At 40.7% G+C, this 12,632-nt stretch overlaps 1 protein-coding gene across 1 annotated transcript in view; it reads right to left on the reverse strand.

Annotated features, from left to right (window-relative positions):
• Positions 1-3,739: 3,739 nt before the first annotated feature.
• Positions 3,740-12,632, reverse strand: part of TBX15 (T-box transcription factor 15) — a 133,743-nt gene continuing 124,850 nt past the window's right edge. Inside the window, exon 8 of the mRNA XM_048819745.2 lies at positions 3,740-5,987. Within this exon, the coding sequence (XP_048675702.1) occupies positions 5,203-5,987 (785 nt within the window). The 3' untranslated portion in view covers positions 3,740-5,202. The remainder of the gene's footprint in view (positions 5,988-12,632) is intronic.

Genomic DNA, 12,632 nt, shown 5'->3' on the forward strand with positions numbered 1-12,632 from the left:
ACATAACAGCTGGTCATCTTGAAATTGCAAGTAAAGCTGAACCTAGAAGGAAAGCCTCTCACTCCTTCTCTAAACTCCCTCCAAAATTCTCCAGTTAGCTTTCTGTGACTCTCAAGTTCACCTAGCAAGTGACTTTTTACACTAAGTCTCCCTGCTTAGATCAGCTCAGCTCCACCCCTCACCACCAGAGAGAGATTAACCACTCAAAGATTTCAAATAGCCAAGCTGATCAAAACTCCAAGGCACCAACAAATAAACCTGTCTCAGCTGTTCACTCAGGGGCCCCATGCCTAGCTATGCAGCTCCTACACAGAGACGAAATAAACAGTCAAATAAACAAGCCACAGACAGACCAAGTGCCCCACTCACCAAGTCCCGCTACCTCCAAGCACAGTGAGCAGCTACATCCTCTAAAACTGTCCTGCTAGCTGCCTCTGTTTGTGTATACTAGAATCTCTGCTATTGTCACAACCTCTTGGTTCCTTGTTGGGTAAGGCTCAGGCCATTTTGTAAAGTAGTCCATGGCTACCAATAAATATTGATTGCCAGAGTCTGTCTCAGGCAAGGGCTGGGATCCAGCAAATAGCGCAGACAGGGACTAGTGTGTGATACTGGGGATAAGCCATACTTGGGCATGCCGCCTGCACACCCCTTCCCTCCTACACCCAACACAACACTACATATACACAACCCCCACACACACTCCTCACCACACACACAACCTTCCTGTGCACACCCCTCACCACATACACACATGCAAACAACCCCCTCCCCCGGTCCCCTCACCACACACACAACCTCCCTGTACAAACTCCTCACAACACACATACAACCCCCTTGGGCAGACACCTCACCATACACACAGAAACCCCCTCTGCCCCACACAAAATCCTCACCACACACACAAACACATTAAGTTTAATGGCAAATTGGACATCCAATTCCTCTGTGTGATTTTTGAAAGTCTCAGCCAAGTTGCTGTGGTTGTCTGTGGCTGTTGTCTGAAAGGTTAGATATTGGGTTTCCAGTGCTGTTTTTTTGGTGAAATTAGGTATTTGTTTAAATCAAATTTAGAAGATATATATTTTGGTTTTTACAGTTTAATTTTTTTAAATCAATGTTCAAGGCACTTTCCCTTTTTATCAGTTAAAAATGCTAGCTTACCAGGGGCTAAAGGGAGCAATTAAGTAAGATAAGGACTTAGCTTTTGAGCCATATGATGTTTTTGCATCACTCTTCATCACAGAAGGTATTGGAGACATATTCACGCCAGACCTGATCTTTTCCGGTAATAAGGGTGTGGTACATTCAGAGATTGACATGTAAGAAGAAATCATGCTGGAACAGACTGATAAATTAAAAAGCAGTAAGCCATCCAGCCCAGATGGTGCATATCCCAGAGTAGTGAAGGAACTGGGCTGAGCTGGTAGAATAAATATACAGTCTCTTATTAAATACCGCTCCTACAGTGGAGGGTTGGTGGGTAGAAAATGTTGCACCTCTATTTTAAAAAAGGCTTTAAGGGTGACCCAGGAAATTACAAACCAGTAAGCCTGACATCTGTACCTGGTAAACTGGTCAAAACTATAATTAAAGAATAAAACATCTAGAAGTTCACAATATGACAGAGTCTAACTAGCACTGTTTCTGCAAAGGAAAATTATGCCTCACTAATCAGTTAGAATTCTTTGAATGTATAAATAAAGTAAGGGATAAACAAGGTCAGGCTGACATGATTTTCAAAAGGCTTTGGATAATGTCCCTCATAAAAAGCTACTAAAACCTATGTATTTATGGGGTGAGAGGCAAAGAATAGTCACGTATGGAAAACCGGCTATGAGACAGAAAACAAAGAGTATGCATAAATGGCAGCTCAGTGAAGACCTTGGCACAATGTGCAGCTGCAGTCGAAAAAGCAAACAGCATGTGAGGCTGGATAAGGAATGGGATTGAGAATAACGCATAAAATATCATCATGCCATTATATAAATACATGGTTTGCCTTCATCTAGAATGATGAGTGCAGTCTTGGTTACCCTGTCTCAAAAAGGATATTACACAATTAGGCTTGGTCTACACTGGGCCGGGGCAAGCTAAATCGGTCTAAATTATGCAGCTTCAGATATGAAAATAGTGTTGCTGAAGTCGACGTACTTAGAGCTACTTACCACAGTGTCTTCACTGCGGTAGGTCGACCGCTGGCGCTCCCCCGTCGACTCTGCATACGCTTCTCGCTCCGGTGGAGTACAGGAGTCAACGGTCGAGCGCTCGGTGGTCTATTTATCACATCTTCACTAGACATGATAAATCGACCCCCGCTGGATTGATTGCTCCGAGAGAGTTCATAAATGAATGATGAAAATGATTAGGAGCCTGGAAAAACTGTCTTATGAAAAGAGATTGAACTTGTTTACTTTACAGAAGAAATGCATAGGACGGTCACGATCAAAGAACACAAAATAATGAATAATATAGAGAAAGTGGATCTATTCTTCCTGCTTCACAACACAAGTGGAAGGAGACAGTCACTGATACAAGAGTAGCAAGTTCAAAACTGATTATAGGAACTACATTTTCAGACAGTGCAAATTTAGACTGTGGAACTCATTGCCACAGGTGCCATTGAAGCCAAGGATTCAACAAGATTCAAAAAGGGATAGGAGATTTATGGAAATATTTAAGAGTTTTTGGAAAGGATATAAACCCCACTAATTCAGGGATTAAACCAATAGCTAACTATTGGGGTTAAGAGAAGAAACCCAGAGGAGATGCAAATTATCCCACTTCTGTCTACTTGCACCTTCCTTTGAAGCATTTGGTGCCAGCCACTGTCAGAGACATGATATTACACAAGATGGACGACAAGTCTGACCCAGTGTGACAATTCCTATGTTCCTCTTTTAAAAATGTTTAGAGAATTAACTTCCAAGTGTTTTCCTCCTTCCAAGGAACAATCTGCAATTCAGAGAACATTTTTCATTTAACGTTGGAAAAGCTATGAACTGCAAAACTGCACTTTTCAGCTTTTTTCATTGCTTGAGGTATTATTTAACATGTCAACAACATAGGTGGGAATATAATGTCACAGAAAAGTTGACAAATGAAAAAAAATTGAAAGTTCAAACTATTTACAATCTGTCATTTTCTGTGTTCATTTAAAAATTAACCTTAAATACGGTCTTCATAAGTTCAAAGTTAAAACTGGAAACTCTTGTTACATGTAAAATAATCCTTCCTATCAGCACAGGCAGCTCACAAATCCTGTATGTTTGACTTTTGAAATCTTTTTGTAGAGCTCCAACATTTAAAAACAAAATGTTTATTGAGAAGTTTTTATTTTGTAAAGGAATTCCTGCTGTATTCCTATCTATCAGCTTATCTCATGAGACTAATAAATTCTTGGAGAAGTTCTAGTAGTTAATAAGAATCTGACTACGTCAAGGTTCTCATTTGTATAAAATGTCCTTGTTTGAGTGGAATCTTCCACACAAGTTCTTTATTACAATGACAGCTGCACAGCAATATCTTAACTTTGCCCACACTTCTCCTATATTCAGAACCAGTCATGCAGATGTGTGTGTGTATATTTGAACCTCCTTTAATTTCCATGTGTGGCAACCTTGTGTTTGCATTTGTGTCTGCAATTCCTGGGTTTTGCCCATAAAAGCATGTCAGCATTTTTAAAACTTGATGACCGCAGACTATGAATTGACTCTCACAGACAAACAAAAACAAAAGGAACAATTGCAAAGATTTATTTAGCGCAGTCTGTGCTTGGCACTTAGAAACAGAGTTCCGTGCATAGGGCAAATCTTTATACACCTTTTATTCTTCATACATATTTTACATACACTTTTTATTGCCCTCTTTTATATTCATAATATTGAATCCCCCACTAGGCACATAAATACATTTATACAACACTTCAAAACAAATCTCAATAATATCTGTATTCTGTTACTTGGTATTTGCATTTTCACACAACTTAAATGCTTAGCTCGCACCAAGCTACAATTGTTTTCTTATTTTTAAAGGACTTGAAGAAAAAGGAGAAAAAAACAGAAAAGAAAGAAACTTCAAAAGGCAATGATCTATTTGGTAAAACAGAGATCTAATGGCAGGCTGGGTGGAGAACACCTGTCCTTATCATTACTTAAATGCTAAAGGTTTTCTATGGCAACTCTTGCATGCAAGATAGATGAAGTTGGCCATACTATATATCTCAGGTCTGCAGAAAAGCAGAGCTCTCTTTTCTTGCCACCATTCACCATGAGCTGAATCTGGAGCTTTTTCTCTTGTTGAGTTGAATGCTGTGGGGCATATATGTTCCAAGCACAGATTTTCATTTCTTTTTGGCTGTGCTACTCTGGGTGACATCCACAGGAGTTGCACAGCTGAGACACCTCTCCCCTTCGGTATCATTCTAAAAATGCCCCCCAGCATATGGCAGAGGTTCCACCTCTGCTGACGAGGGTGTTCAAAGAAACATTTAATTTATGAGTTAAAACTCCTTGCTCTAGGCTCTCTCTCTTTGTGCAGGCATGGCACCATTGTGATCTAGACCCATGCAAAGAAAACTGCCTGCCAGGCACAGCCAGACTCAGAAAGTAAATATCTTTTGCAGGAGAGACGTTCCAGTTCAGCAATAATGTTCTGTTACTACAGCGGGGAGAAGGGACCACAGGACTTGTGTTAACTTCAGCAATATGCTAAACCACTCAGGCAGCAAGGAAAAGTCAGGGAAGGGTGAGGCCCTTAACGCAATGGCCTCTCATGGGCAGTGCAGCTCTGTAAGAGGAAGTCTTCAGTGACTTCTTTCCTTTGGTGTGGCGGAGATAGCACACGTACAAGACTCCCTCGACATCAAGAGTTCACGCTAATTGAGAGTTAATGCATATACTGTATTTTCTCAGATTCACTCCAGCTTCTCTTAAATGAGGCACTTCTCTCTAAAAAGCCCATTTGGCGCAGACGCTCCATTGCAGATGCTTAGGCCCCGGATTACAATGAGCAGCAGAGGCTGTCAGATCAGGGGCTTTCCATTGGATTCTTTGGAGTGTAACTTAGATGGCTTGTGTTTCCATTGATAATTAAACTACTAGTTCCATTATAAGTTTAAAGGCAAAAAGGTATTGAGACAGGATCGCCCATGGAGACAACGAGGGTCTTGCTGCCTTCAGTTCCAAGGAGACAAATCACGGGTTAAACCATGTGCACGGACATCTGTGAAGATGAGCCTGGAACAGCACCATATTGTCTGTTGTCACAGGCGTTGGCTGTTTGCTGGTTGCTGGATGGAGGACTGATCATGTGCATCCCATGATCCACCCCTGTTGAAAGGTATTGCCTCTCTCCAAAAGCCCCATTCGAAGGGGAAGAACAGAGTAAAGTGCTTTGAGGGGTGGTCAGTTTCTCTGGGCTTGCTGCCAGCCTAGGGGAAGCAGGGAAATTGTATCCATACAGGTTGTAAGGGTTGTGAAGGGAGAAGGCATTGTAGGAGCTCTGCTGCATGTGGCCACCACCAAACATATGTGAAGAAGAAGAGGTGGAGGCAGGGTTGCCTGCTTGCATGACATATTGAAACTGAGAGGCTGGGAACGACCCCAGCTGGCCACCAAAGGCTTCCATCTTACCATTGTTAGGCAGAGAGGAAGGAGTAGGCATTCCTGAGATCAAGGATGGAGTCCTCTGAGGCATGAAGGTTTCTGAGGGCTGAGTGGCAGAAGCAGTGCCACTTTGGAGTCGGTTGTACCCACTGTCACTTAGCCCTGGGTAGCTCTGTAAGGCAGCCATGTTGCTTCTGGCACATGGGGGATAATCGGACAGGTTGAGATTGCACAGCTGGCTCTCCCGGCAGCCAACGTTGAAAGTGTTGGGGGCCAAGTGAAAGGTTGGAGGGGAACAGGATGGAGAGAGAAGATGAGAGGAGGCAGAGGGCGATGGGGTCCCAGTGCTGGAGGTTGTTGGGGAGGTGCCTGTGCTGCCCCCTGAAAAACAAAACACAAAAGAGGATTTTAAAAGCTCCACAGCACATATGCAAAACAAGATGGTCCCCTTACAAACCAGCTTCTCTTAGTAAACAAACATGTAAGGCAAAATGGCCACCGTAAAAACTAGCCTCTACTAGCTTGCATCTTAGTTTCACAAACAAAATTGCTTGCTCCTTCTTTTGTTATTATTTGATTTTTAAACAGGTTTTCTTCCCTTCTACAATAGGAGAGAGAAGCACCACACCTTACAGCAAATTCCAGATCAGTGAAAACAGCTGTGGGCAAACCCAGCTCCATCTGTCAAGAGATCTGCATTTTACAGGGATATTAATCTAGTGTGCTCTTATTTAAAGTCTTGTCTCACTCTCTACTAGTTTCCAGGAAGACCACCTATTCAGCAGTCTGTACTGCACTGCTGCACACGTGCTTTATCATCAGCACTGTGGGCCTGAGGCAGGAAGTGGCTGAGGGCATGTAGGATTTTTACAGCGTTCCATGATTTTCTGTGATGGCTCATTGTGGAGTCAATAGTACTGATTTAAGCCACAGGATAAATTACACTAAAAATGGACAATGGTTACAAGCTACAGTGTGTTCTGCACAGCAGATGAATGGCTTGTTTGAATAAGGTTCTTCCATCATCTGCTTTAACTTTAAAACGGTACTGGATTGCATGCCCTCATTTACTATTAATGATTATTATAATTTCTATTACAGTATTAACTATACTGCATAATAAGCATGTGCCTGGTGCCATACAAAGAAATAGAATACCTTTCCCCTTTGAGCTGATAATATGAAGAAGCTAAAAACACAATAATATGAGAAGAGAACGTACCAGGAAGGGATGTGGGGAAATGGGTGAAGAACAACAGAGGCATGGCTTTGGGGAGGGCAATTTTCCACTGAGCACAGACTGTAGAAGATATTTTCTTTCAAATGCTTCTTTTTACATTTTACATATTTCTTTATTTGCGGGGTTTGCATGGAAGGGCTTTGCTGAAGAAGTATAGGGGAGCTGGAGGAGTAATATGGTTAGAGGTGTGATGAGACCAGAGCAGAGGGAGAGGAAGATGATTGTAGAAGCTGAATTTTGGTCAAGCTGGAAGGGACCAGAGAAGAGGCGGGGGCACCAGAGAACAGGAAGACACAGTAGTCAAGGTGAGAGCTGACTAAGGTAAGGAGAAGGATTTTGGCAGTGAGTTTTAAAAGGAAAGGACAGATTCTGAGGTACTGTCATGGGAAAAAAATAAGAGGAGTTGGAGACTGCCTGGACATGGTATAAAAATGACAGAGGATTGAATACAGCCCTGAGGCTGGGCACCTGGATAATGGGGATAGTGTAGCTATTGTCAGTGATTGAAAGACAAGTTCTGTTTTTACCATGTTGCGTCTGAGTGAGTGGTGGGACACTGATGATGCTACGTTAGAAAGTGATTGAATATTTGAGATGAAGCTGAGTGGGGGAGGTCAGAAGGAGCCATAGATTTGGAAGAAATTAATAAACTTGTTTCTGTTTTCACATCTATTTGGAATGAGAACTAGAAATGGTGAAATACAAGAAGAAAGGCTGGTCTTAGGTATTTCCAGCCAAGACAGCAAAGGAGGTTATGGAAATATTGAAGTAAAACCTGTTCTCATGAGATCTGCAGCCTAGTTCTGCAAACTCAGCCTGGATAGCTCTGCTAAGCATCCAAACTCTTGGGTGATTATCAGAATTAAACTACAATTCTGAATAATTTTAATGTCCTCTTATCTGAAAATGTCTACCTCACTCTGAGTAAACTGCAGAAAAAAAGTGTCCTCAAATATTTATTCAAATTCAAAAGTAAATTTTGATTCAACAGCATTTAAGCACCTTCACTTTCCAAGAACATTCAAGTATTCAAGCTTTCCTAGCATGTATACTCATGAAAAGCACATTTGAGCTTGAATGTTCAAAGATTCACTGTAAGTGAATTCAGAATTTTGTATTTGGTTGTAAAATTTGCAGTTCTTTGTGTATTTGTTAGTTAAACAAGTCACTCAGTTAGGGAACAGATAAAATACCATGTGATATGTAATGAACCAACACAACACAAATGTCAAAATGTGATGAGCTGAAATGAATTTTTTGTGAACAATCCACAGGCCATTAATTATATGATGATAGCATTTGGGAATAAATATGAACACAAATAATTTCTATGAATTTTGTGAGAATGTTGAGATCCATTTGTAGTAAAATTTGTTGAATAAATTATTCATTGTGACTAATTCAGTGACCTCTTCTTCTTACACTATGATGAACCTGAGAAAATGGTGTAGGAAAGCAGCATAAACTACTGGCTGCAATATAGGCTAGGCTTGAAATGTTTGTTCAGGAAATTGGGATAGAATCTTAACCAGAGTAGACATTCTGCTTCCTCAAAGCAAGGATGTAAAGATCTATATAGTGGTATTACAAAATGTAATAATTATATTGTACACCTAACATTGCACCTAAACAGGAATTAAAGTGGTTCCACCCCAAGTCATCCCCATCCACTGACCAGCAGTGAAAATCCAGTAATTAAGACAAAGCCAACCTAAAAAGTTATTTTGCACTAGGCCCTAAAAATGGCCACGATCTGATGGACACAACAATGGAATCAATTCCAGAGCTGACAACCACTCACCTCAGGAGTTCAACCCTAAGCATGGAACTCCAGAGTTTTCTGGCAAGTCCCAACTGCTACAGAAGGCATGAGGCTGAAGTAGTCACTTGAGTAGTGAGGTGCCAGGTGCTTTATAAAGGATAACCATTGAATGCCATCTGAAGCAGGATGGAAGACAACGTAGGGCATGGAGTACAGGAGTTATGTATTCATATCAGCTTGCCCTGCTTAAAAGACAAGCAGCGGGATTCTGCACTAGCTGAAGTTTCTGAGCTGTCCTCTAGGGTAGAACTCAACTTAACCCCTACCAGCCAGATACTGTTAGTATTTTCCTAGAGTTGACATTTGTAGTGTCTGGTTCTTGGAAAGATGGTTAATACCCACTTTAGAAAGCACTGAGTCCAGCAAATGCACACCCATCAAACTAAGGCCTTGTCCATGCAGAGTTTTGCACCATTTTACTAAAGACATGAATTTAAGCCAATTTAGTTAAACTGGTGCAAAAGGCTGTGTGGACATTCTATTTCATTTTAAATGAGGCAAAGTTTGGTTTAGCTTAAATCAATTAAAAATAGGTTTAAATTAAACCAAAATAAGTGATTTTTAAACTGAAATAAGAATGTCCACACAGGGATTTGCATCAGTTTAACTAAACTGGTGTACATTTGTGTATAGACAAAGCCTTACTCACACTTGACCTAAACCTTAAGATTTGGCAAGACAATTCTTTTAACACATTTTCTCTTCTAACAACTCCTCCTCTCACTTTTCAGAAGTTCCTCATGCCAAGACACCTGGTTTGCACTGAAATACATGTTTAAACAACTTTTTGCACTGGTTTCACTGAACTAGTTTCAAATGACACCTTTAGGGCATGTTTACATGGGCAGGTAATGCTTACTATTAAAGTGCACTGATGTGTTGCACACTAATTGGTCCATGTAGACCCTGCTAGTGCACACTGCAAATTCCCTATGGTGGTTTAAAGTATCACTGTTTGAAACAGCACTATGTTGAAGTGCACTTGGAAAATTTTAGTGCATACCAGCAGGGTCTACACGGACTAATTAATGCACAACATGTTAGTGCGCATTTCCCCACCATGTAGACAAGTCATTAGTCAAACTGGTGCAAATCTGCATATAGATAACTCCTTCGGATACAATTTTCAAAGACACTTGAGTGACTTAGCAGCCTACTGCACAGCTTCAAATGTGACACAGCTGTAGGAGCTAGCCAAAGAATGCATTTCTCTGGGCACTGACACTATTCGTGAATTCAGGTTGAATTCAAAATATAGTTTTGGCTGAAAAACATTCATTTTTTTTCCCCTTGAAAAGTCAAAACAGTTCATTTCAACCATTTTGGAGTTCATTTAAAAATGGAGCGGTTTTTTTTTTTTCCAAAATTTAGCTATATGCACTTTTTTTTTAAAAAAAGGTGAAAATTCTGAAATTTTCCTCCCGAAAATTCCATGAAGCCTCCCCCCTCCCCACACCGAAATTCATTTCTGATCTAAAAACACCCTGAAAAAAACAAAATTTAATTTTGTTTCTGGTGGGTTTTGATACAAAAAAAAGTTTTGGGGTTTTGTTTTGGTTTTTCGTTTTGGCAACAAAACAAAACAAAAAAGTCTGTTTTGGTTAGAAACAAACTGAATTTTTGTTTTTTTGTTTTGGGGTTTTTTTCAGATTTTTTGGTTCAGACCCTGACTCAGAAAAACAATTATTTGCTCAGCTTGACTTAGGAGCCTAAGTCCCATTGGCTTTCAGTGACACTTAGGCTCCTAGCTGCCTAAGTCCCTTTTGAAAATGGGTTTGGGGCCAGATTTTTAAAGGTATTTAGGCATTGAAAAATGCAGATATGAGCCTAATGGGATTTTAAAAAGTTCCTGTTTGCCTAAGTCCCATTGAAATCACACTAGATGCTTTTCAAAATTTTACGCTTTTAGTTGTGACAGTCATTAGATGACTGCATACATACAGGGAACGGATGTGTTGAGTAAGAGAACATAATTCCCTTCCCCCCTATAAACACATGCGCATAGATGTGCGTGCACACACACACACACACACACACACACACTTTTGACTAAAAATGGCTCAAGAGCTCTTATTTCAACTTTCCAAAGCACTTTGCCTTTGCACAGAGAACAAGAATGAAAATGATAACCCAAAGGTGAACATTTCAGGAGGTTATGGGTAAGTGAGGGCTCATGCAGACTTATGTAACTTTAACCATATTGGTCACTTCTGAGTGGTTGCTATTATCTACTTCTAAAAAGAGTACCATAGTTAATATTTATTCTGCATACCCTCCACTGTTCAGAAGCCTTGCTGACAAGTAAGATTTTTTGTTTTAGCCATCCATTTATGGAGTATAATCATGTATAATACTGGATTCCTGCATTAATCAAACCCCAGTGGAGGACCTGAAACTAGTAGTTTAATATATGACAGATTTTCACTTGCTGTAACCGAAACTCTATACTGTGCATAAAAGGTCCTGTCCTCCCTTTCTGTTGTCCTTCCAAACTTTGCATTACAAATATGACTGACAAGCAACAGATTTCTCCTTCTCTTGCCCTCTCTATACCTCCGTCTGCTTTTCCTAATTTTCAAGAACTCAATTGCATAGAAATCTAAAAATGGCAGAAAGCTGGGAAGAAGCGAGTCACTAGAGAGTTCTTCATCACATTACCCCTGCAACCTCTCAGATTAGTTTCGTTTCTTCTTTACGCCTGCAATACCTCCCTGTCAGTGGAGATGTTCAGAAACTACATAGCTTTGATGCCTCTTTCAAGGCATCTCAGTCCCAGCAGGTGCAGTGCTATGTGACCTTCCAATGGAAGTCCGGAGCGTTCACAAAAAAGCAATGCCCTGGGCTTAACCGTTCCATCAAGGCTGTCATTCCTGTGCTGATTATCCTCACAATGCTGAGTATTGGATTTGTGAGTAACTGGAATCCAGTCCCACATTTCCTGAAAAAGTCAATGGAATTTTCCACCCATGGTTATCAGCAAGCTAAGAATGGAAGCAACACAAATTGCTTCCAAGATGTGCAATGTGCTCGACTCCATCCTGTTTCTTTCTTGGTTCCGGGAACTATATCTTCCCCTTTCGTGGGGTGATGAGACGGATCTATTTCTCCATAAAGATTTGCTCCATAAGAACATAACTGCTTGTTTCCTCACTACAATTTTTGGGCAATCATTGAATTATCAATTCATGGCACAATCTTCAAAAGGATAGAGATGAGGCTGAAAGGCTGTTTGCATAGTTGTTGCAACAGCCAGGATTTCTCAGAAGCTCTTTTCAGTCTCACGTATGAGTCTATTAAAAGGTCCACAGAAGGGCAACAAAGATGGTTACAGGGATGGATTTAGGAGGAGAAGGGACTTATTAGAGGACACACAAATACAAAGAATTAGACATTAGACATTCAGAGTTAGAAGGGTATAATGAAAGCTGAGCTGTCACTTCTTTTAAGATGCCTCCAAGTCTGAGAATCTGTAAAAATATTAGTAAATTTAGAACCAGTTACAATAATACTTTCCATTTCTATAGCATTTCTGAAGGGTCCCCCTATAGCTCACCTCGACCAACCGACATGTTAAAGCAACAACTTGCCCAGTTTACACCAGGATTTTAAAATGTGCTAGCAATCAGATGTTTAGACCAAGACCAAAAAGGGGATAAGAACCCACAGTGCCAGGCTCCCAGTCTTGCATGCTAATCACTAGGCCATGCTTTCTTAAAGAAAAAGAGACAATAACACCCATATGGATAGTCTGTCACACAATGGCTTGTGTCCATCATGACAACCATAGGATTTTCCTGTACTGCATCTACACTCACTCAACCAGATGCTCATTGCACCAGATTGTCAGCCTTCGGCATGGCCAGCAGTAATGTAGTAAATAGATCTCTTTCCTGGACCATATATCACCTACAGAAATTAGTTTCCTACAACCTCAATTCAGATACAGACGTATTAATCTGATTCA

Source organism: Caretta caretta, chromosome 1, assembly GCF_965140235.1.
Source record: "Caretta caretta isolate rCarCar2 chromosome 1, rCarCar1.hap1, whole genome shotgun sequence".
Classification (NCBI taxonomy): Eukaryota; Metazoa; Chordata; order Testudines; family Cheloniidae; genus Caretta; species Caretta caretta.